We start from the raw sequence: 20,182 nt of genomic DNA, 5'->3' as shown, positions 1-20,182 counted from the left end.
CAATGCGCAACGGTCGTTGTGGCAAACGTAAAAAATGTAGCAGCAATTATTAAATAAAATCAAAAACAATCATTGTTAATCCTTCAAAAAAATCATATATTATTCTACCATAAAGCTAACGATGGATACATATTATTGTTTGTATTTATTCAAGGGAAGTCGTCGGCTATGACGCGGGTGAAGGAAGGCGTAGCTCACTACTCTAGCTGGGAACGAACTAGAGGATCGGAAAATGGCGGACCTTGAAGACGTTACGCTGGACGGGAGACCGCTAAACTCTCTTCGGGTGGCGGACTTAAAAGCTGCTCTCGAGGAACGAGGACTCTCTAAAAGTGGACCGAAAAATGCACTCGTCAAAAGACTCAAAGGGGTGAGTTCGGCGCGTTTACGCCATCGCCGCGGCTGCACGCTAACTAACGTTTACGAACCGACGGGCTGATGCTTGTCTAGAAGGCCGACAACTGCTACGCTACCAAGGTAGCAGTTGCTTTTATCAATGCAAACACAATCAAAAAAATATTTAAAGAGCGATACGGTTTAATCGCGCCTTCTCTCCGTGATGCATCACAACATGGCTTCGTCTTGCCTGCGTCTGCAGCCAGGGTTACACGAGTTAAATATGGGACTGTGTGTTCTGTGAGGCTACCGCTCTGTGTAGCGGCTAGTAGAGCGGTGGCCGTAGTTGCTGACTTGCCGCCGCCGCTGATGTGTGTTTAGAGAAGTCGAATCCGCGCGTTGTTGCTCCATAAAAAAAAAAAAAACGGGTGGGGGGGAGGTTAAGTAAATACTTTAACTTGGTCGGTGATGAAAAGCGGCTGTAGTTTGCTGAGCTGAAATTAAACAATGGCAACAAATCGAATGTCGATGCAACAATGTGAATGTTTGTTACTGAACTAAATACGCACCCGCTGTTGCTGAAGTTTGCGAGCTTCCGCGTGTGTGAGCGGTTTTGTTTACGTCTATCGGAGGTGTTACGCTGTATAAACACAACATGCACGTTCTTGTTAGTAGTATTTCTTCAAAGTGTCTAGATATTTATACAATATAAACCTTTTATGTAGTTATCTATATCTATGTACATCGGATAAATACGTTGAAGACTATAAATTACACTTGTCTGTTTCCCACCACTTTAAATCATGTTTGGCAAATGCAATGTAAATAGCCTAAAGTACAAAATGAACTAAAACGAATGAATTAAACTAGCTTCAGTTGACTATCAATTATTTTTTCCCCAAAAATGTTCGTGGTGAATGTCAGTAATGTAAATGTAATATTAAGAATAGTTGTTTATAGTATTCAGACGCATTATTATTTTAGTTGCATTAATTGCAATTGTACGTTTGATCGGTCCCTTCGTTTGTCTCATTCATTCCTGAATTTCTTCTTCTAATGAGTGTTACTTATGTCCCGCCATATTATTGAACTGTAGTTATTGCTTCCTTGTGGTGTTAAGAATGTCTGTGTTGTCTAACCTGGCCGGAAGCCATGTTTCTGGAAGTGTTGAGATAGTTTGAACGTGTATGTCTCTCTGTTGACCCATTGACATCTATTTCAGAAGAGAAGGGCGCTTTTATATGGTCTGTGCTGTCTTCTGTATGGATTGTTCCGTTTAATCAATGAGGCGTTCCAACGGAAGAAGCTTGGTCTATCGACTTGTCAATTAATTTACTTTCGTCTTAATTTGTTCTACAATGTAAAACATTTGGCCTTAATCATAGCATGCCTTGTTTCTGCTTTATGGCTCAGTCCCATTTAACAATGCTTTGAAATAAACAAATGCTGTGCACACGGTTGTACAAACACACCAATTGTTCATGGAACTTTTTTCGATATCTAATCCATTGGAAATCCATTTCTATTAATTAGAACGGCAGTGTAATTAACATAATGGAGTATTTACAAACTCTTTCAATGTTTGTGCAGTAAATAACAAGGGAATCAAATCGTCTCCCTTCTTCTCTCCAACAACAGGCCCTCATGCTGGAGAACCTCCAGCGCACCTCCACCCCTCACAGTGGACTGCAGCCCAACTCCCAGGTGGGTAACAAAGCGTACCAGCTGCTACAGCTGTTGGTACATGTGGTTCCGTTGTCAATAATGTCATAAGCCCATGAAGCCATATGAAGAAAAAATAAACTGCGTCTATGTCAACAATCAGTCAATGATCATTTGCTTGACCTGTAATGAATAGGTTTTTATTCTGAGAGTCCAGGTCTGACATGAAAGAGAGAGGAAATAACGTATGAGCATAGCAGGAGGTCTGGCCTATGTGGCTGGTACACTACTGGGCCACCTGCAACAGTTTTTCAATGCTCTGGTGCTGCTGCGGTTGTAGATCGGGGAGGAGATGAGCCAGAACAGCTTCATCAAGCAGTACCTTGCCAAGCAGCAAGAGCTCCTCCGACAGCGCCTTGAGAGGGAGGCCAGGGAAGCTGGGGACCCCGAAGGTAAAGCTTGCCACAAATCAATGGCACACACACACACACACGCACACAGGAAGAGTCATTGAAATGCTTTCTCCTTCACAGAACCCGAAGAAAACACAAGCGTCAACAACAGCGCTCCGTGTCCTGCTCCCTCCCAGGTTAGACCCCTTTTAACTTTTTAATCAAATACTTTTTCCATTCAAAAGGGACATTCATAATCTGCATGCAGGGGCGCCGCAGGCTCTTCTGCTCTCTTGCATGTTTGTGGTGGGGAGGGGTTATAGCGGGAGGAATAGGAGACGCATACTCTGGCACGGAGGGTCACAACATACTCAAAGTCAGCTGCTTTTCCCGTATTCACCAGGAGGCAGCGCCAGCGCCCGTCGAACATCACAAGCCCCTCGGCCCCGCGGACGGCGAGGGGCTGGCGGGCCCCGCCCACCAGGAGGCGAACATGTCTGGTCAGCCCGCCGGCCCCGTCCCCAGCGCCGTGTCCACGCACAGCGCCGCCGCGGAGCGCGCCCCCCCGTCTGGTCAGGCCGCGGCCGACAGCGACGACGACGACAGTGACGACGGCGACGACGACGACGCGGACGAAGAGGCGTGGGGCGAGCGGAGGCGGGGCCCCGGGGAGCCCGCCAGGAGGACGGCGGCACGGAGGTCGGCGGCCAGAGAGCGCTCGGAGGCGTCCCGCCAGCCGCCTCAGCACATCCCCTCCCTCCTCTCCCCGCAGCTCCGCCAGCCCACGCCGCCGCCCTCCCCTCCCCCGGAGCTGTCCTACCCGCTGCCCGACACCCCCAAACAAAGCCCCCCGAGCCCGGACGAGGCCCCCGCCCGCCAGCGCGCCTCCAGCAGCTCCAGCTCCGGGTCGTCCAGCAGCCGCAGCAGCAGCCCGGAGCCCCAGAGCAGAGAGCGGAAGCCCCCCGGACCCCTCACCCTGCTGGCCCGCAAAATGGCGTCCGAGGGGGCCTTCTCGGGCGCCGGGTGGCACGGTGCCGCCGGAGAGCCCACGGACAACGGTGCCGCCGCCGCCGCAGCATTAGCCCAGCCCTTCACCGCCATCACGCACACGGCCAACACTGCGGCCGCCATCGCCAGCGTCTCCTTTCCCATGATCCCCGGCGGCATGCAGGGGGTACACGGAGGCCTCGGCAGCCAGGGCCCAGTGGGCGTGCTCCGCGCCACGGCGGCGGAAGACAGGGAGGTGCTGCTGGAGAGGGAGAAGGCCCTGGAGATGGAGAGACGAGAGAGGCAGAGGATGGTGGAGGAAGAGCAGGAGAGGGAGAAGGCGTTGGAGCGGGAGAGGATAGAGCGACAGAGGGCCCTGCAGCGGGAGGAGCAGGAGAGGGCCCTGCAGAGGGAGCGGGAGCTGGCCCTGGAGCGGGAGAGACAGGAGAGGGATCTTGCTCTGGAGCGCGAGAGACTGGAGAGAGAGTTGGCCCTCGCCAAAGAGAGGGAGGAACGAGAGAGGGCCCTTCAACTGGAGAAGCTGGAGCTGGAGCGGGCCGCTCGGCGGGAAAGAGAGGAGAGAGAGAGGGCTTTGCAGAGGGAAAGAGAGGAGAGGGAAAGGGCTCAGGAGCTCACTAGGGAGAGGGAAGAGAAGGAGAGGATCGAGAGGGAGAGATTTGTGGAACAACAGCGGTTGGAGAGAGAGCAGGCCCTGGCCCGGGAGAGGGAAGAGATGGAGAGGCTGGCGAGAGAACGGGCCTTGGAGCAGGAGAGACTACAGAGGGAGCGAGCGCTGGAGCAGGAGCGTCTGCTACGAGAGAAGGAGGAAGCAGAGAGGATGGAGAGACAGAATGCTCTAGAGCAGCAACGGATGGAGAGAGAGAAGGCACAGGAGCAGCAACGGATGGAGAGAGAGAAGGCCCTGGAGCAGCAACGGGTGGAGAGAGAGAAGGCCCTGGAGCAGCAACGGATGGAGAGAGAGAAGGCACAGGAGCAGCAACGGATGGAGAAAGAGAAAGCACAGGAGCGGGAGGAGAAGGAGAGGGCAGAGAGAGAGGCAGCACGCGAACGAGAGAGGATGGAGAAGGCAGAGCTGGAGAGGAAACGCGCAGAAGAGCAGGAGAGGGTGGAGCGAGAGAGAGCCGAGACACTCCAGAGGGAGAGAGCCCTGGAGAAGGAGCGTGAGGAGAAGGAGTGGGCCCTAAAGCAGGAGAGGGAGAGGGAGGAGAAGGAGAGAGTGCTTAAGAAAGAGCGGGAGGAGAGGGCCCTCAAGGAACAGAATGAGAGGGAGGAGAGGGAAAGGGCGCTTAAGAAAGAGAGGGAGGAGAGGGCTCTCAAGGAAGAGAAGGAGAGGGAGGAGAAGGAGAGAGTGCAAAAGAAAGAGAGGGAGGAGAGGGAAGAGAGGGACAGAGTCCTAAAGAAGGAGAGAGAGGAGAAGGAGAGGGTCCTAAAGAAAGAGAGGGAGGAGGAGGAGAGTGCGCTGAACAAGAAGCAAGAGGAGAAGGAGAGGGAGGAGAAAAAAAATACCCTGGAACATGAAAGACGGGAGAAGGAGGCGCAGGAGCAGCGAGACAAGGCTAAGATGGCCGACAGGGAGAGGGAAAGTCACCTCCCTCCATCCAAGCGCGGCCGGGACATTGGTCTGAACCTCCTGACCACTCCGCCGCAGATCTCCGTGGGAGCAGCCAGCAAGGTGGACCAGCCCGAGTCCATGGAGTCCCAGGCGCCCGGTGGAACAGGCCCAGGGGAGCATTCAGAACCAGCCACCCCTCTGTCGCCCCAGTCCTCCGTCAAGAAGTTCCGCTTCCTGCGGGACACTCCGGCACAGCCCCCGGCCGCGTCCTCCGGCTCCGTGGCCATAAAGCGGCCCCGCACCTTCTCAGACACCCCGCCGCCCCAGGGCTCCCCCATCACCTCCCCGACCAAGGCGCGGCCCTGGGCCGACAAAGAAGGGCCCGCCCTCCCGCCAGCTGCCCCAATGGACGGGCCCAAGCCAGAGTCTGCAGACCGACACCCAGTTGCCCAAGAGCCCCCCAAGAAAGAGGCGGAGCAAGACAGGGCCCCCTCCGTCCCGAAGGTGGCAGCCCTGCAGGGAGAAGGGGAGAAGGAGAAACCCAAACGCCAGAGGAAGAGGTCCTCCTCCAGCGACTCCTCCTCTTCGGACTCTGGGTCGTCCTCGTCTGGGTCCTCCAGCTCGTCTTCGTCATCGCGGGGAAAGAGTCAGGTGAGTCCATCACAGGCCGCCGCTGGTGGGTCACCACGGTTCTATTCAGGGAGAACTGCTTCCATTGAGGTCTGGCGTTGGGGTAGTCATGGGTTATATTTGAATGGTTACTTCCTTCCCTCCCCCTGGTAGTCAGGAGTAATGTTAAATCTATATTTTTGATATTAGATTTGTGGCCTTTTCACCATTCGCTTTTTGAGCTTAAGGTTATTAATTAGCAGTATGTATATGTACTTTTTATATTTACTATATATTGGAAAAAAATAAAGAATAACTAATACCATACTAGAAAAAGATAATGTAGCAGAAAAGGACTAGAGCTACTGTCTATCCATCCTAACTGCTTCCTTCCTTCCTTCCTTCCTTCCTTCCTTCCTTCCTTCCTTCCTTCCTTCCTTCCTTCCTTCCTTCCTTCCTTCCTTCCTTCCTTCCTTCCTCTCTCGCTCTCAGGAGAAGAAGGCCCAGCGCAAGTCGTCTCCTAAGCGTAGGGCGGATGGTGGTCCTCAAGCCAATGAAACGACTAGAGCCTCCCTCACCAAAGCAGCAGGGGGCGGGTCTGGTGTCAAGCTGCACAGCGAGGTCAGTTTCCTCTGTGTTCACTGTCTGTGCAGACGCTTCACCAGAACCACAGGATACCAATATTGAGTTTGGCCCAAAAAAAAGGGCCTTCTTGGTTCTGTAATATGATGCATTCAGTTTTTATAATAATAGACTTTGTTGTTATAACTAGATAAAGACTAGTACACAATTGCATGACATATAATATGCGTGCCTACTTTGCTACATTTATACTACAATCAAAAATAAACTCCATATATTTATATTTTTTTCTCCCTGAAATATTCACTTGCAAATGATCATGTTATATGAATTGAATGCAGCGACCGACAAACTTCCCACAAATATTACACTCTAAAATGTATAATTTTAAATCGTAGAGTTTCAAGGGATCTTACTTTCCTGACCTAACTTTGTGGCTGACTTCTGGAACGAAACAGAAAGCTGTGGTTGGACCACCTGCCGAGGACCAGAAGACCCCAGCAGCGACAAAGGAGGAAGAGAAATCAGAGCAGAAGAAAGACAAGCCAAGGTCTGGTTCTGTTGATTTCTTCCTGTTTTGTAACAAAGATGTGTGCAATAAAATCAAGACGCACTCACTCAGTCAAATACACACCGATACACACGTTTCATTCAATATTTGCTTGTAAAGAAAAACTACGTGGCTAATGGAGCCCTAGCCCTGCTTTCTTCAGCTGTAGTAAACCTTACATTCAAGTCCATTCCATCACAAATATAGAATACTTCCTATTTTACACAATATACTGTGTAAAGTGCCCTGCTTGTGTTTCAAAATGTTCAAACATGGTTTGATATGCGTGTGCTGTTCATGCCATCTGGCTTTTTCCCCGGATACAAACTTGGTGTGTGTGTGTGTGTGTGTGTGTGTGTGTGTGTGTGTGTGTGTGTGTGTGTGTGTGTGTGTGTGTGTGTGTGTGTGTGTGTGTGTGTGTGTGTGTGTGTGTGTGTGTGTGTGTGTGTGTGTGTGTGGCCATTAGCAGTTATGGTCTGTGCGACATTAAGAGACCCGGTTGAGACGCTGCATGTGTTCGCTCTGTAGTCTATATTATGCTCATAATTATCTGTCTCTGGCTTCCTATATAATGTGTATGGCATAACGCACATTAATCCAAGAGGTGTTTTTATATACAAACACACACTCTGACTGGATGATTTTTGACGGATTTACTTTAGTCAATTTAGGGGTTCATATATTTGATGAAATAAGACTAAATCTTGTGCTGCATTAACGTTAAGTTTTGAAAAGCAGTCAACAGCAGATAACTTATTATTACTATATATATATATATATGACATTTAACACGGGCCCTGTTTAGTAGTTTGTAGTGCAGCTCACACTCAGTTAGTCGTGGAACCGAGCCAGGGAAGACGAATTGAATTCCTTTCAGGCAATGTGTAAGCCTGCCTTGACGCCGGTGTGAACGAACATGCGGGTCCTTTAAAAAAAATCATTTTCAATCGCACCAATATGGCTGCGGTACAGGATTTGGTTAACAGCTAACCTATTTAATATCGTCTTATTGACAAGCTTAAATAAGATATTGCAAGCTAGGCGGCGTCTTTTGGTACGCACCAGGTTTTACTGGCAGTCGAGGGAAATGCTTTGAGAGCGGAGTAGTCTAGTGTGCGAGAGAGCGCGAAAGGTAGGAGGAGCGGTTGTGCCTCGTCGCAGTCTTATTTTTTCAGCAGCAACGTAGCGCTTGCTTCTATTTTAAGTGCCTGACAAAATAAACCAAGTTCCCCGGAGAGGATTTACCTTTTAGAACGGGAGTAGGCTGAGTGATTAACTTGCGCACTGGGGGAACGAGGCAATATCCAACGTGCCATCATGTAACAGTATGCATCGTGCCTTCCGTGCCTTTTTTTTTTGGTGGGGGTTGACTCAAGCAAGCAAGACGTATGATATCGCTTGGCTATTTTACAATATTCCTTCGATACGAAAGAGAACGGGCAAAGCATTTGTTTTGACGCCAAAGCTATGACAGTATTTGTAAACAGCGAACGTCACGGTGAAATGCGCTGTCGCGTATGCAAATGAAGCGCATTGATTGTCTCGCCCCTCAATAACGCTGAGGGCGTTTTTATATCACAGACGTCTGGAGTTATAACCGAGTACAGATGAAGCTGTTAATTCGTGAACGCTGTAAAAGCTGGATATCAGTGGTCTTCTTGAATACTAATGAGTAGTGACTTAACCTCCTGTCGTGTACTGTGCGAACCCTACAGGGACCTGAAGGAGAGTAGCATGGCGGAGGCTGAGCTTGTCCAAGAGACCAACGATGAGGTAAGGCACAGAGGAGACCACCACCAAACCAACGTATCATCCATTTACTTTATTTCTTTCACAGATTTAGTCGGTTGCTATTTTTTTCTTTTTTTGCCACTTTAGCTTTCAGACCATACGTCTTTAGTTTTGAAGTGAATTCGATTCATCTGAGTTGTGATAAATGCAATTGGAAACCGTAGAGCCTTTTTTCTTAAATAATAATTTGGATAAAAATGAGCCCCTTACAACAAGCTGTAGAATGCATAGATGTAGCATACACATTGATGATTTGGCTGTGTTTTTCAAAACCTTTGCTGTCTTAGACAGAGGCAGCAAGGGCATATTATCATTGTGGCTGATGTTTAAAACCCACTTGATTGCTTTGTTATAAAGGTGCTCATGCCTCTTCCATTGCCCCTAATGGTACCGGCACACTACTTCTGCCACTACTACTACTACTACCACGCTGCACTGTTCCACTGTCCCCCAAGAACCCTGGGTTGAACACAGATAGCCCCCCTCGGGTCTGCGCTGTAGACGGACAGAGCCGGCAGCAAAATGCCCTCGTGTCATGGAGCTGGCTGGCCAGATTCACTGGTTGGACCGACGGGGAAGGCGGACGTTGCCAAGTCGGCTCATCTGTCTCCCCTGGTTGGTGACCCGCAGAGCCACCCCTAAGCATGCTCGCTAGGGGGTGGTTGAAGACGCAACGTTAAACGACTGTTTGGGAATCCTCGCGACAACCCAGAATACGGCAGACACTTCTGTCCCACACTGAAGTTACAGAAGACTGTGGGCCAGAGTGGAGCGTATTAATTTGGAGCGCATCTGTCGGAGCAGTTGTTCGCTGGCTGGACTATCCGGGGGGGGTTCCCTTCATCTTCAGAATGGAACCCCTGAATCATGAAGAGACTGGTCTTGTTCTGCTACTTCTGGACAATCGGTATGAATATCCACAGTCCTTGGGGCGTGGTGAGCGGAAGAGTTTAACGGACATTCATGCATTCCTCATCACGCTGCTTCCGGTTCATCCAATCGGACACCACGTTGCGGTGATAAGGATGAGTCCGCCGCAACGGGCAAATAAAGAAAAAAGGACAAATGCTAAAATGGATGCCTTGTTATAAAGGCGTTCTCAGGCTGCCACCCCCGGGAACTCTTAAACACATCCGGCCAACCAACCAGCTCGCTCAGGTTTCCACCCAAACATCTCAGCCACCTATGATTGGACCCCTTGTTGCCTAAATGCAGTACATGCAGTCGTGATTGGGCCATTTCCAACCCAGTAAGGATCAGGTGTCAGTGGTACCAGGGAATAAGTAGACATTTTCTCAATGTTTTTCAGACTTAGGTTGTTTATTGTAGAGAATGCTAAGTTTTCAGTCAGACTTCTCTGTAGCTTATGCGGGGCAGGGGAGTGTTAACACCATCATTTTGGGGGGAAAATGTTTATATATTTTTTTAATATGGCTACTGCAGTTTTAATCAAAAACGTAATTTAAGTTAAACTAGGTTTAATCAGATGATAGTTCTGAAAGTAACCCTGCTTCAGTTTTTTTTATTATTTGACAATCTTTCTCTTAGTAATCTTGTAGCTCTATGGCATTTAAACTGCAGTACCGCCATTGGTTGGGTTGTGTGTCCAATAGAAACTGCAATTACGACCTGGGGCGTGGCTCGTACATTTCTTCCCTCTGGCTAAGCATACCCGTGCAAAGACATACCTATGACTTACCATGGTGACGCAAGTCGTCCTCTCAGGCAGTCTGCTTCATCACTTGTACACATTTAACCATGGTGTACCGCCTAACACTGTCCACAGACTCTCGTTGGATCAAGTGTTGCAGTTTCTATCGACCACTCTGTCCTTTCTTTATATCCTTATTCCCCCCCCTTTCGTTCTACCTCTTCCCCCTCCAACTCGTCCTTTGCCAGCCTGTAGTGATGTGTTCCTCCTGGGGTGTGCCACTCACCTCGCTCCCCCTGTTCCCTGGGGCTCTTCCTGTCTGTTCTCTGTTACAGACTCCCAAGGCCTTCTCTGCCCGGAGGATCTCCCTCAGCAGTGAGTACATCCTCCCCTCGGGGCAGCAATACCTACCACCCACATCTGTCACTTACTTTACTGAGGCCCGCTACCTGTTGGACGGTTTATTGTGTAAATACCGGTTCATTGTTGGAGATGGTTTGTCTCGTGGCCCTGCGGTCTTCAGTGAGGGTTTAAGTCGAACGACTATTGTTTTGAACAGTATAAACGATGCATTATTTATCTTTATTTTTTGTACCTGATGGAAGTATGTTTTCTTTCCCTACGGGAGTTTTGTACTTTGTAAATGCATAATAATTAATATATATATATATATATATAAAAAAAATAATAATAAAGTGTGTGTCTGTGTGTGTTAAGGCAGCCTTAACCATACAGTGCTGGGGGAAACACTGAAAATAATATAGTAAAAACTTAGTGCGGATGATCTTGTTAAATGTTAAAGATGTGATGTTTGAGGAGCTTCAGTGTAAAGATGACATTTTTGAATCATTCTTTGTACTCCAACACTAGCGGGTCCATGATACATGGCTCCACCTCTGAAGCTTGCGTTGCCCTCCCATGATGTTATTAAAGCTTACCCCCCCCCCCCCCCCCCTCTCTTTGACCTAGCAGGCAGCAAGGTGTCCCCGGGGCCCACGTCAGCCGACGGCGATGGGGACTCTGGAGCCGCGCGCAAGAGGAGGTGGGGCTCCAGCACAGCGGTCACGGCCAAGAAGCCCTCCATCAGCATCACCACGGAGTCCCTCAAGGTAGGTCCTAGGTCCCTGGTCCTAGGCCGGAGTGGAGGCACAGCGCCGCCCTCTAGCAGCCACGTTACCGTTGCCCAGTGCTGTACCGATGGGTAAGGGGAGGCCGGGTAGTGTGGTGGTCGTTGGACTCCCAGCCAACAGGTTGTGGGTTCTAACCGCTACCTCCATGTCCACAGAGGACCTGTAGAATACCGTAGGCAAGATGCCCAAACCGCGACCTGCTCCTGTTGAATTACAGTGGCACTTTGGATCAAAGCAGCTGCTAAATCACTCGACAGCGAGTCTTTATTTCTTTCACTTTAGTCAACATGCCAATAGTTAGATGCTATCTGATATGGGCGTGGACGTGTGATCTATTTTCCTTACTCCAAAATCAATATTTATGAGTATGCCTTCATCAATATTCCTTCCACTTGGTGGGGGAAGTGGCAGTGTTTTAGATTTTCTCTCCTCTTGGGTTTCCTTCCAGTCTCTGATCCCGGACATGAAGCCCGGGGCTGGGCAGGATGCGGTGGTGGACCTCCACCCAGAGGAAGCTGTCCTCTCCGGGGCCGAGGAGGAGATGGAGGAGGAGGAGAGGGAGCAGCCCGACCAGGACCTCCAGATCCGACGCACCGTCACTCAGGTTCGAGATCCAGGCTTTCAGAGCGGAACCCGGCCGGTATGGGATTTTAGGGGCCGAGGCCGATATAGGCAATAAAAAAATGACATTGATTTATCTGAAATATAAGATATTATCATATTGTGTTATCATGGGGGTGCTTTTTGTTATCGTTTTAGCAATCAGAGTCACTTCTGAGGTCCATGTCCTCTGCATCTACAGGTTGTCCCGCTGGAGAGCCAGGAGAACGGGCAGAAGGAGGCAAAGAGGAGTCGACGGGAGGAGACCCAGGAGAAGGAGGTCCAGAAGGGAGGCAAGGACCGGACGAAAACCCCAGAGGAGAAGACGGACGTCTCCATCTCTGGCATCATGGAGACTCAGTCGCCAACGCACACCAGCCCTGATGTGGAAATGAACACTGGTAAGTGACCAGTCGCCACACGCGCACCTCAGTGTAATTCATAGTACATAGTCGACACGTACTAAGCTGTTTTTAAGTTGATAGAACCTTTTGCTCTCTTGCAAAACAAACTACTTGTGGGTAGTTCATGGGTCTTTGCACTACACTAAAGTCCATTTGTAGTCCAAACATCAGTGCTGAGCGTTTCCCCCCCCCCAGTGACCCCCAGCGGCGACGCCCCCGTCCGCCGCTCCATCAGCCAGCAGAGGTCAGGGGTCACCATCACCATCGACGACCCCGTGCGGTCGGCCCGCCAGCCTTCACCGCCGCGCAGCAAGGTGTCCAGCATCGTGCACGTATCCAATCTGGTGAGTGTGGCGCTCCCGTCGTTCCGGACTGCAGCCTGGCCGCAGGTTAAATTCCCTGTGTGTGTGTGTGTTGGGCGTCACATGTAAAGCTCATTGCAGTGACCCGTGTTTACTAGAAAAACACGTTGGTGCTACTACATCTTCCCTGTTGGGTGTGTAATCCAGCTCAATAATGGCTGACCTCTGACCCGAGTGTGGCTGTGTTGTGTCCAGGTGAGGCCCTTCACCCTGGGCCAGCTGAAGGAGCTGCTGGGCAGGACAGGGACCCTGCTGGACACGGGCTTCTGGATCGACAAGATCAAGTCTCACTGCTACGTCACCGTGAGTCTACACACACACATGCATACATATGGTACACATGACAACCTAGCACTGCTTAAATTGTAAGAAAATTGTTTGATGTCAATGTATTATATACAACTACTACTCTGTCCAAAGGGCTTTTTATGGTTCCACATTCCCGCAACGCAAGGGGGTTACGGACCCCTTACATCCTTCAGACTCTCCTTGCGTCCACCCCTAGGGCCGGACGTGCGCCTCCCAAAAATCATAACCTTCTGTTGAGGCGACGCAGCAGCAAGGGCTGTGATTGGTCCACTCACTAGAACCTGACCCAGAACCATAACCGTTCACGACTGAGTGGAAGCGTCTGCCTGGTCGTTGCGCTGCGGGAACGTGGGACCATAAAAAGGCAGAGACCCCCTCCCAGTGTGAACACGTCTCATGCTGTCTGCTGTGTGTGTGTGTCTGTGTGTGTGTGTGCAGTACTCCAGCCCAGACGAGGCGGTGGCCACCAGGACAGCCCTGCACGGGGTCAAGTGGCCTCAGAGCAACCCCAAGGTCCTCAGCGTGGAGTTCTGCCAGCAGGACGAGGTAAGACCAGCCTCCCACTGGGTAGTCTGGTGGAGTCCCCTCAGTCTGGAGCCAAGTGGCCCCTCGCCCCTGCTGCTTAGCAACCCTCAAGCCATCAGACGCTCCGTACCCCTTCTCACCGGCCTTTCCCTCCCTCAGCTGGAGTTCCACAAGAACCTGGGGGCGGGCGTGAAGCCCGGCGCCGAGGACCAGGCGTCCGCGCCGGGCCGCCAGTGGCCGCCCTCCGGCCCGCCCTCGCTGCTGCCGGAGCGCGAGCAGTGGGCGGAGCGCGAGCGGGAGATGGCGCGGCGGGAGCAGGGGCGCACGGAGCGCGAGTGGGACCGCGACAAGGTGCGGGAGTTCGGCCCCGCCGGCGAGGAGAAGGCCGCCGGGCCGCGGCGCTCGCGCTCCAGGGAGCGGAAACGCAAGGAGCGGGGGAAGAGCAAGGAGAGGAAGAACGACAAGAAAGGTGAGCGCTGGCCCGGACCCGTTTAACATGGGGGGACTTTAAAAGGAGAGCTCTTTTTATGTTAGGTGGATTGGAGTTAACCTTACGTTTTTAAGTGCCTCGAGGTGTCGGAGGCCATAATCGAATCTTTTGAATAATTATAATCTTGTGTTACACTTTTCATGGCCACTAACAAAATCGCAATCTGTAACTACAGACACCGTTGTACGACCTCATTCTGATAACCCAGCGTAGGCAACGTGCGTGTAAACATGTCCAACCCATGCGGTGGTCCTGCTAAATCTGGAGTGTTTTCTCAGCAGAGAAAGCCGCAGAGGACCCCCCTGCCAAGCTGCTTGACGACCTGTTCCAGAAGACCAAGGCAGCGCCCTGTATATACTGGCTTCCCCTCACCGAGGAAACGGTGAGACACTCCATGATGATGATCATAATGATGATCATAATGATCATCATTATCATGAAGAGGTTGACCAGGTTTTGAACTGGGAACCTTCCGCATTTGTTGAACGTTGCTATGATAGATAGATATAACCCCATAGACAAAGGTAGATATCTGATGATGAAGATGATGGTGAAGGAGATCCGTCTATAAGATGGCGGGCTGTGTCTAAGCGGCGTGTGGTTTGTGCCCTCCAGTTCGCCCTGCGGGAGGCGGCCAACGCGGAGCGCGCCAAGGAGCGGGAGCGGAACCGTAAGGAGCAGGACGAGGAGGAGGAGAAGAAGCGGAAGGAGGAGGAGCAGCAGCGGAAGGAGCGGGTGAAGGCGGGCAGCGGGCCGCCGGCAGAGCGGGCGCCGCGGGGCGAGGGAGACAAGGACCGAGACGGGGAGAGAGAGAGGGAGCGGGACCGCGGGAGGGACAGAGGGGAGCGGGACGGGAACAAACGCAGGGAGGCGTCGCGTAGGCCGGGGGCTGGCGGCAGCGCTGGTGGAGGTGGCGGTGGCGGTGGCGGCAGCAGCGGCGGCGGCGGCGGCGGCGGTGGAGGAAGCAGCAATGCAGGCAGGGGCCGGCGCTCCCATAGCCGTAGCAACCCGCGGGAGCGGCGGCGCTAAGAGCCGACCGTGGGATGGACCCGTCTCAAAGAACGCCTCCTCTAACCTTACCCGCACCCACCCACCCCATCGCTTTGTTTTCCGTCTGTCACTAAATGTACGTCTCGGTCACATGACCGAGACCCGACATGAGGACCAACCGATGTAGTCTCCGTACCCCCCCCCCTCCCCAGCCCCTTTGTTTTCCAGCCCTGTGTTTATCGCCGGACCACAGCCTCAGCTCCCCGAGTGCTGTGCGTGACGCTCCTCTTGGGCTTTTTATATATTTTGTCAATTTGCCTCCGTCTTTTCTTTTGTCATTGTTGGGGTCTTCTTTTTGTCTCGAAGGTATAGCCACGACTAAGCTACATACTTCAGGTAACAATCCCCCCCCGCCCGCCGAGAAGTGCAGTAGTTCCCCCAAACACGAATCTCCATCCATCCATGTCTTTGCCACCGCCAGTGTTTAGAAGCAGCCAGGAGTCTGTGGTGTTGCTGCATGTTGGGTCCCCAAGGACCCGATCCCGACCCTCTGTCGTGTGTGTGTGTGTGTGTGTGTGTGTGTGTGTGTGTGTGTGTGTGTGTGTGTGTGTGTGTGTGTGTGTGTGTGTGTGTGTGTGTGTGTGTGTGTGTGTGTGTGTGTGTGTGTGTTGAGGCTGATCTAGGGAGGCCTCCCCGTCAGTTGATAAACTAGTAGGCAGTCCAGTGTCCCTGCTTTGTGACCCGGGGGGCCGGAGGACACAAGGCGCTACGATGTCCCGAATAATCTTTTTTTTATTTTTTAAATATATTAATCTATTCTCTTCCTCCATCCTTTTTGACTTCACTCCCTCCTGATTCTCTCGCTCCTCGCTGAGTCGCCATGAATACCGGGACAGGAGACCCCGTTATACATTATACTTATTTTTTTCACCAGTGGATTTAATGTTGCTTTATGAATCATTTTATCATTTACGTTGAAAATGTTTTTCTTCTCTTTTTTTGTCATTTGCTTTGAGTACGCCTGTAAGTGGTGAATGTACAAAAAAATAAACTGAAATTTGAAATGATTGGAATTGTTTTGTCAAAACTACATTTTATTAGAAGATCTCCAAATCAATCTTCTATCATTCATAACGTTTTATCCGGGTCATTGATATATATTACAATTGAATCTCTTCTTGGTTCTAAGATGGATAGTTAAACATACTTTTTTTTACATTGAATGGTAAATCATTGACGTAAATGAAAGCACTTGGGTAGGTGTTAAGGGTTAACCAACCCACTAAATGTCCTTCGAAGTCTGCAAATAATTGTTTATGAACGCCCCGGGTTCTCTGCGCCCAAACAGGCGCCCCTAAGGGTTCTCATGAGACTAACGAGAACTGTCCACAAGGTGTCAGCGATGCACAACATCGAAACTACACTAAGTTGTTTGGACGATGGATTGTATTAAGAAGTTAATGTTCTTATTTGTCGGGAGACTCAGAATCGAGTGGAACATTTCTGAGCCCCCACAACCACGAGTGGCAATTACATTTTTTTTTATATCAATTTCAAATTGAGAAGAGTAGAACATTTTCAGTTTGAACCTGTACTTCACTGCACATGTTTGATCTCAAAGATTTCAATATAAAACGTCTCCTTCCAACCCCTAATCCTTGTAGACTTTTATTTTGTGCCCTTAATTTGTATATATTTTTTAATTGTTCGTTCTATTTACTCTCTTGTCTCTTTCCTCCGGTTGCGCCACATCTTCTCCACCTCGACAGTCATCCTGCAGCACTCAGCACTCCCTCTATGTAATTACAGCTCCGTGAGCGCTGAGTCCAGCAGTTTTTCAGCCCTGATGCAGCTCTCTGGTGTGTGTGTGTGTGTGTGTGTGTGTGTGTGTGTGTGTGTGTGTGTGTGTGTGTGCGTGTGTGCGTTTGTGCGCGGGCTGGCCTCGGTAAAGTCCACTGGATCCCGGGTACTGCGATGCCAACCCTCGGGAGCAGCTCTCTGATTGGAGAACCCGTTCGTGGGATGAGGTTGGCTGAGTTCTTGAAGGCCCCGCTTCAACACGCAGACCGTACTCCTATTTAGCTCCCCATTGGTCAGAAGGTCATATTGGTCAGTGTGTTGCTGCCACAAACAAAGCATGCATTGCCCAGCATTCAGGCGCATGGAAAAGTGAATTGACGACTGGACTCTGACTTCTGGGTTTCTCCAAGCTAAGAGATGAGCAAATCCTCTACATTGGGAGTAAGGAACGACGTAATCCTGCGCGAAAGATAAAAATGCCTTAATGTATGGTTATGTAGGCCTACTACCTAGATTACAATTAGGGCATTTAGCAGACGCTTGCAAGGCGACAGCCAGCTCATCAAGAGCAGTTAGGGTTAAGTGTCTTGCTCAGGGACACATCAACACTCAGCTAGGAGGAGCTGGGGAGCGAACTAGCAACCTTTCGGTTTCAAGACAACATGCTCTACCTCCTGAGCTAATCCCGAGATTGTACATAATCATTTGCACAGATTTTGTATGGTCATGATGCTACATGGTGAGTTACTCGAGGAAAGGGTGTTGTACAATGTGCACACTCTACAAGATACATTAAGCGCTAAAGAATAAATCGAGCCTTACTGGGACCAGGTAAAGTTCAACCCGGGACAGTTTGACATGAAATAGGCTACCGAGACCGACCAGAGAGACACGGCCGCATGGCTCGGTCTAGCCGGCATCACGGAATGCCCTGCTGCTAGGCAGATATCCTGAGTGTTGCAAAGCTCTTATCCAAAAACATGGCTCTGCCTCATACCTTTACGGTTGTAAAACAGCCCCCCCCACTACTTTGTCCGTCTAATTGTGCGAATGAGTCAAAACATGATTATGGTCGTTCACATGATGGAACCACCCTGAGAACGGCTGGAAAAACCGCAGCATGCCTACATGTCGTGGTTTGAACTCGGGTCGACGGCCCAGAGAAGCAAGGCTCAGTCAAAACTGACTTGTTTTTTGGAGTTCAGTAAGATCCGAGACTCTTGGCCCGCAAGCATTCTTCTCGTCTCTCGCTCCCCCAATATCATGCCCCCAACCCCATCATTGTGTTTTTCTTATCCCTCTTCAAGGTAACCACGTTACTCTCCCTGACTGTAACTTTTGAGAACAGGCCCACCACAGCTCTTCTGTGAGGGCCACCTCTGATGTGGCCCCTTTGAACTTATGCCTATCGTTGGTGGTAGAATACTGTTGTGGTTTCCTCAAATCTGCATCTCATTACGAGTCTCTGAGTTAATATGGTTGAACTGTGGTCCAAAAAGTTCACATTAACACAATTTGGTGTTAAGCGTTGGCCTCCTTATTAATTATTTTAAGAGGAAATAAAACAACGCCACTCACTGGAATTTATGCGATCAGAGTGTAATAGTGTCTTGTTCTGTTTTCATTTCTTACGATGCAACCAAATTTTCCAAGCAAAAAAATGAAGCCTTTCAAAGTCTTCGTCGCCCCGCCCTCCTATGTGCAATGACATGCAGGCCTCTCATGAAGTCCAGATGTGGCGCTATTGAAGTAAGCCAGAGCATTAGCCTGCATCAAAGCTCTTAAGAGAGAGAGAATAGAAGGAATAAGGCAGTGGAGGAGGAAGATCTGCAGGGCACAGCAGTCTTATTGGCTCATTCTCTGTTTTCTTACCAGTCGAAGAAGGTTTAATATGCTGCGAAGATGAAACGTGACCACTATCCTGTCCAGGCCCCTGGACAGAGCAGGGGGGTTTTCTAACGGATGTGCCTGGGTCGGGCTGAGGGTATCTGGGCTTTCAGCAAAGCTAAATTAGGATACAGGCCTGAATCAGCATCTGGTAAAACTAGACTCCTTTCCTCTTTGGTTTTGGGGAAATCATTCCACATGATGCAGTCTGAGCATGATGATGGGTGATGATGAGGGTGAGGGGTCAGTAGGTTAAAATAGCAATTGTTCCTGGTACGTTTACCAGGTCATGTGTATCCTTTAACAAAGACCTACTACTGCCAACAAACTACCTACCCTTAGCCACCACACCCCGTTTAAAAAAAACAATGTGTCTGGCTCAATCAAAGCCATGCAAGTTTATACTGATGGCCGTGTGCACGGTCAGCACTGGGGTGGTTGGGGGGGAATGGATGGAAGTGAAAAGCAGATGTTTCCAACACCTGAGTGGAGAACGCTGTATCTAACACAAACAGATGTTTTCCTTCTTTCAGCTTTCTGGGTAGTTAAGTCCAGCTGAATACATAAGAATACCGTCCAAACATTCGCCACGTTTGACAGAGCGGATGAGACCATATGGAGAAGAGGAGTGAAACCAATTATAAGAATGAAAGCAGCCATACAATGACATTCAAAGTGTGTGTGTGAGTTATCCCTGCACAACAAAACTCTTGTGAGTGCGCTCTTTGCAGGATGCGGTTGCAAATGAGAACCATGTGTAACCTACATAACGTCCTCACATACCAGCTCCCTTATGAGCAACTTAACGACCTCAGCTCCACTCCCACATCTCATCTCATTATCCATTCTAAATCTCTAGAAACCTCACGCCTTATCCTCCTCATCATGTTCCAATACATCATTTGCCTAGGCTTATCTGCGTCACACGACAGGATTTACGGTATTGCCTTTTTTCTTTCACTTCTGTAAATTTCGGTGGGGCTGCCTACAGGCTGAGGCCTCTGTGCTGATTGGACAGGCAGCAGAAGATGGCCGGTACTGTTATGCAGTTTCCACATGACATTTCAACTGGTCAGCAGACTGAGATAGTAGAAGTGATCAAATAAGAATTTTCTATCAAGGATGTACATGTTATGGATGGATGGGTAGATTTGCGGTGCTTGTAATTAGGAAACTTTATTTAAACAAAAAAGGAAAGTATGACAGTACTGTACTTGGAATACATGAATTTAGGTGAAAAGTGAGAGAGAAAAGGGCAGCTGCTGCATGGATATCTTCTTTGTTGGAATATTCTCACAAACAACTGATTCATTTCACACACGGCTAGGAAATATGTATTGTCACACACACACACACACACACACACACACACACACACACACACACACACACACACACACACACACACACACACACACACACACACACACACACACACACACACACACACATACAGGAGGAAAGAAAGGGGAAGAGAAGAAGACGCTGAGGTTCTGTTTCTTGCGTTCTCTCAGACCGACCAGAGGAGCGAAACAAACATCACAAAGTGACG

The 20,182-nt window shown here is 50.0% G+C and overlaps 1 protein-coding gene across 1 annotated transcript; it reads left to right on the top strand.

Moving 5' to 3' along the window:
* The first annotated feature begins 196 nt into the window (after positions 1-196).
* Positions 197-18,085, top strand: acin1a (apoptotic chromatin condensation inducer 1a). Its single transcript, XM_056596312.1, has 19 exons — positions 197-370; positions 1,975-2,040; positions 2,339-2,450; positions 2,532-2,587; positions 2,794-5,601; positions 6,052-6,180; positions 6,600-6,691; positions 8,407-8,464; positions 10,469-10,508; positions 11,103-11,242; positions 11,712-11,903; positions 12,066-12,264; positions 12,463-12,611; positions 12,825-12,932; positions 13,377-13,484; positions 13,623-13,932; positions 14,232-14,335; positions 14,569-14,830; positions 18,051-18,085. The coding sequence occupies exons 1-19, from the start codon at positions 233-235 to the stop codon at positions 18,083-18,085; spliced, it is 5,106 nt and encodes a 1,701-aa protein (XP_056452287.1). The 5' UTR covers positions 197-232.
* The last annotated feature ends 2,097 nt before the right edge of the window (positions 18,086-20,182 follow it).

The sequence above is a fragment of the Gadus chalcogrammus genome, chromosome 8 (genome assembly GCF_026213295.1).
Source record: "Gadus chalcogrammus isolate NIFS_2021 chromosome 8, NIFS_Gcha_1.0, whole genome shotgun sequence".
In the NCBI taxonomy this organism is placed as follows: domain Eukaryota; kingdom Metazoa; phylum Chordata; class Actinopteri; order Gadiformes; family Gadidae; genus Gadus; species Gadus chalcogrammus.
The sequence above is the reverse complement of the archived record's forward strand: the minus strand, read 5'-3'. Positions and strand labels throughout refer to the sequence as shown.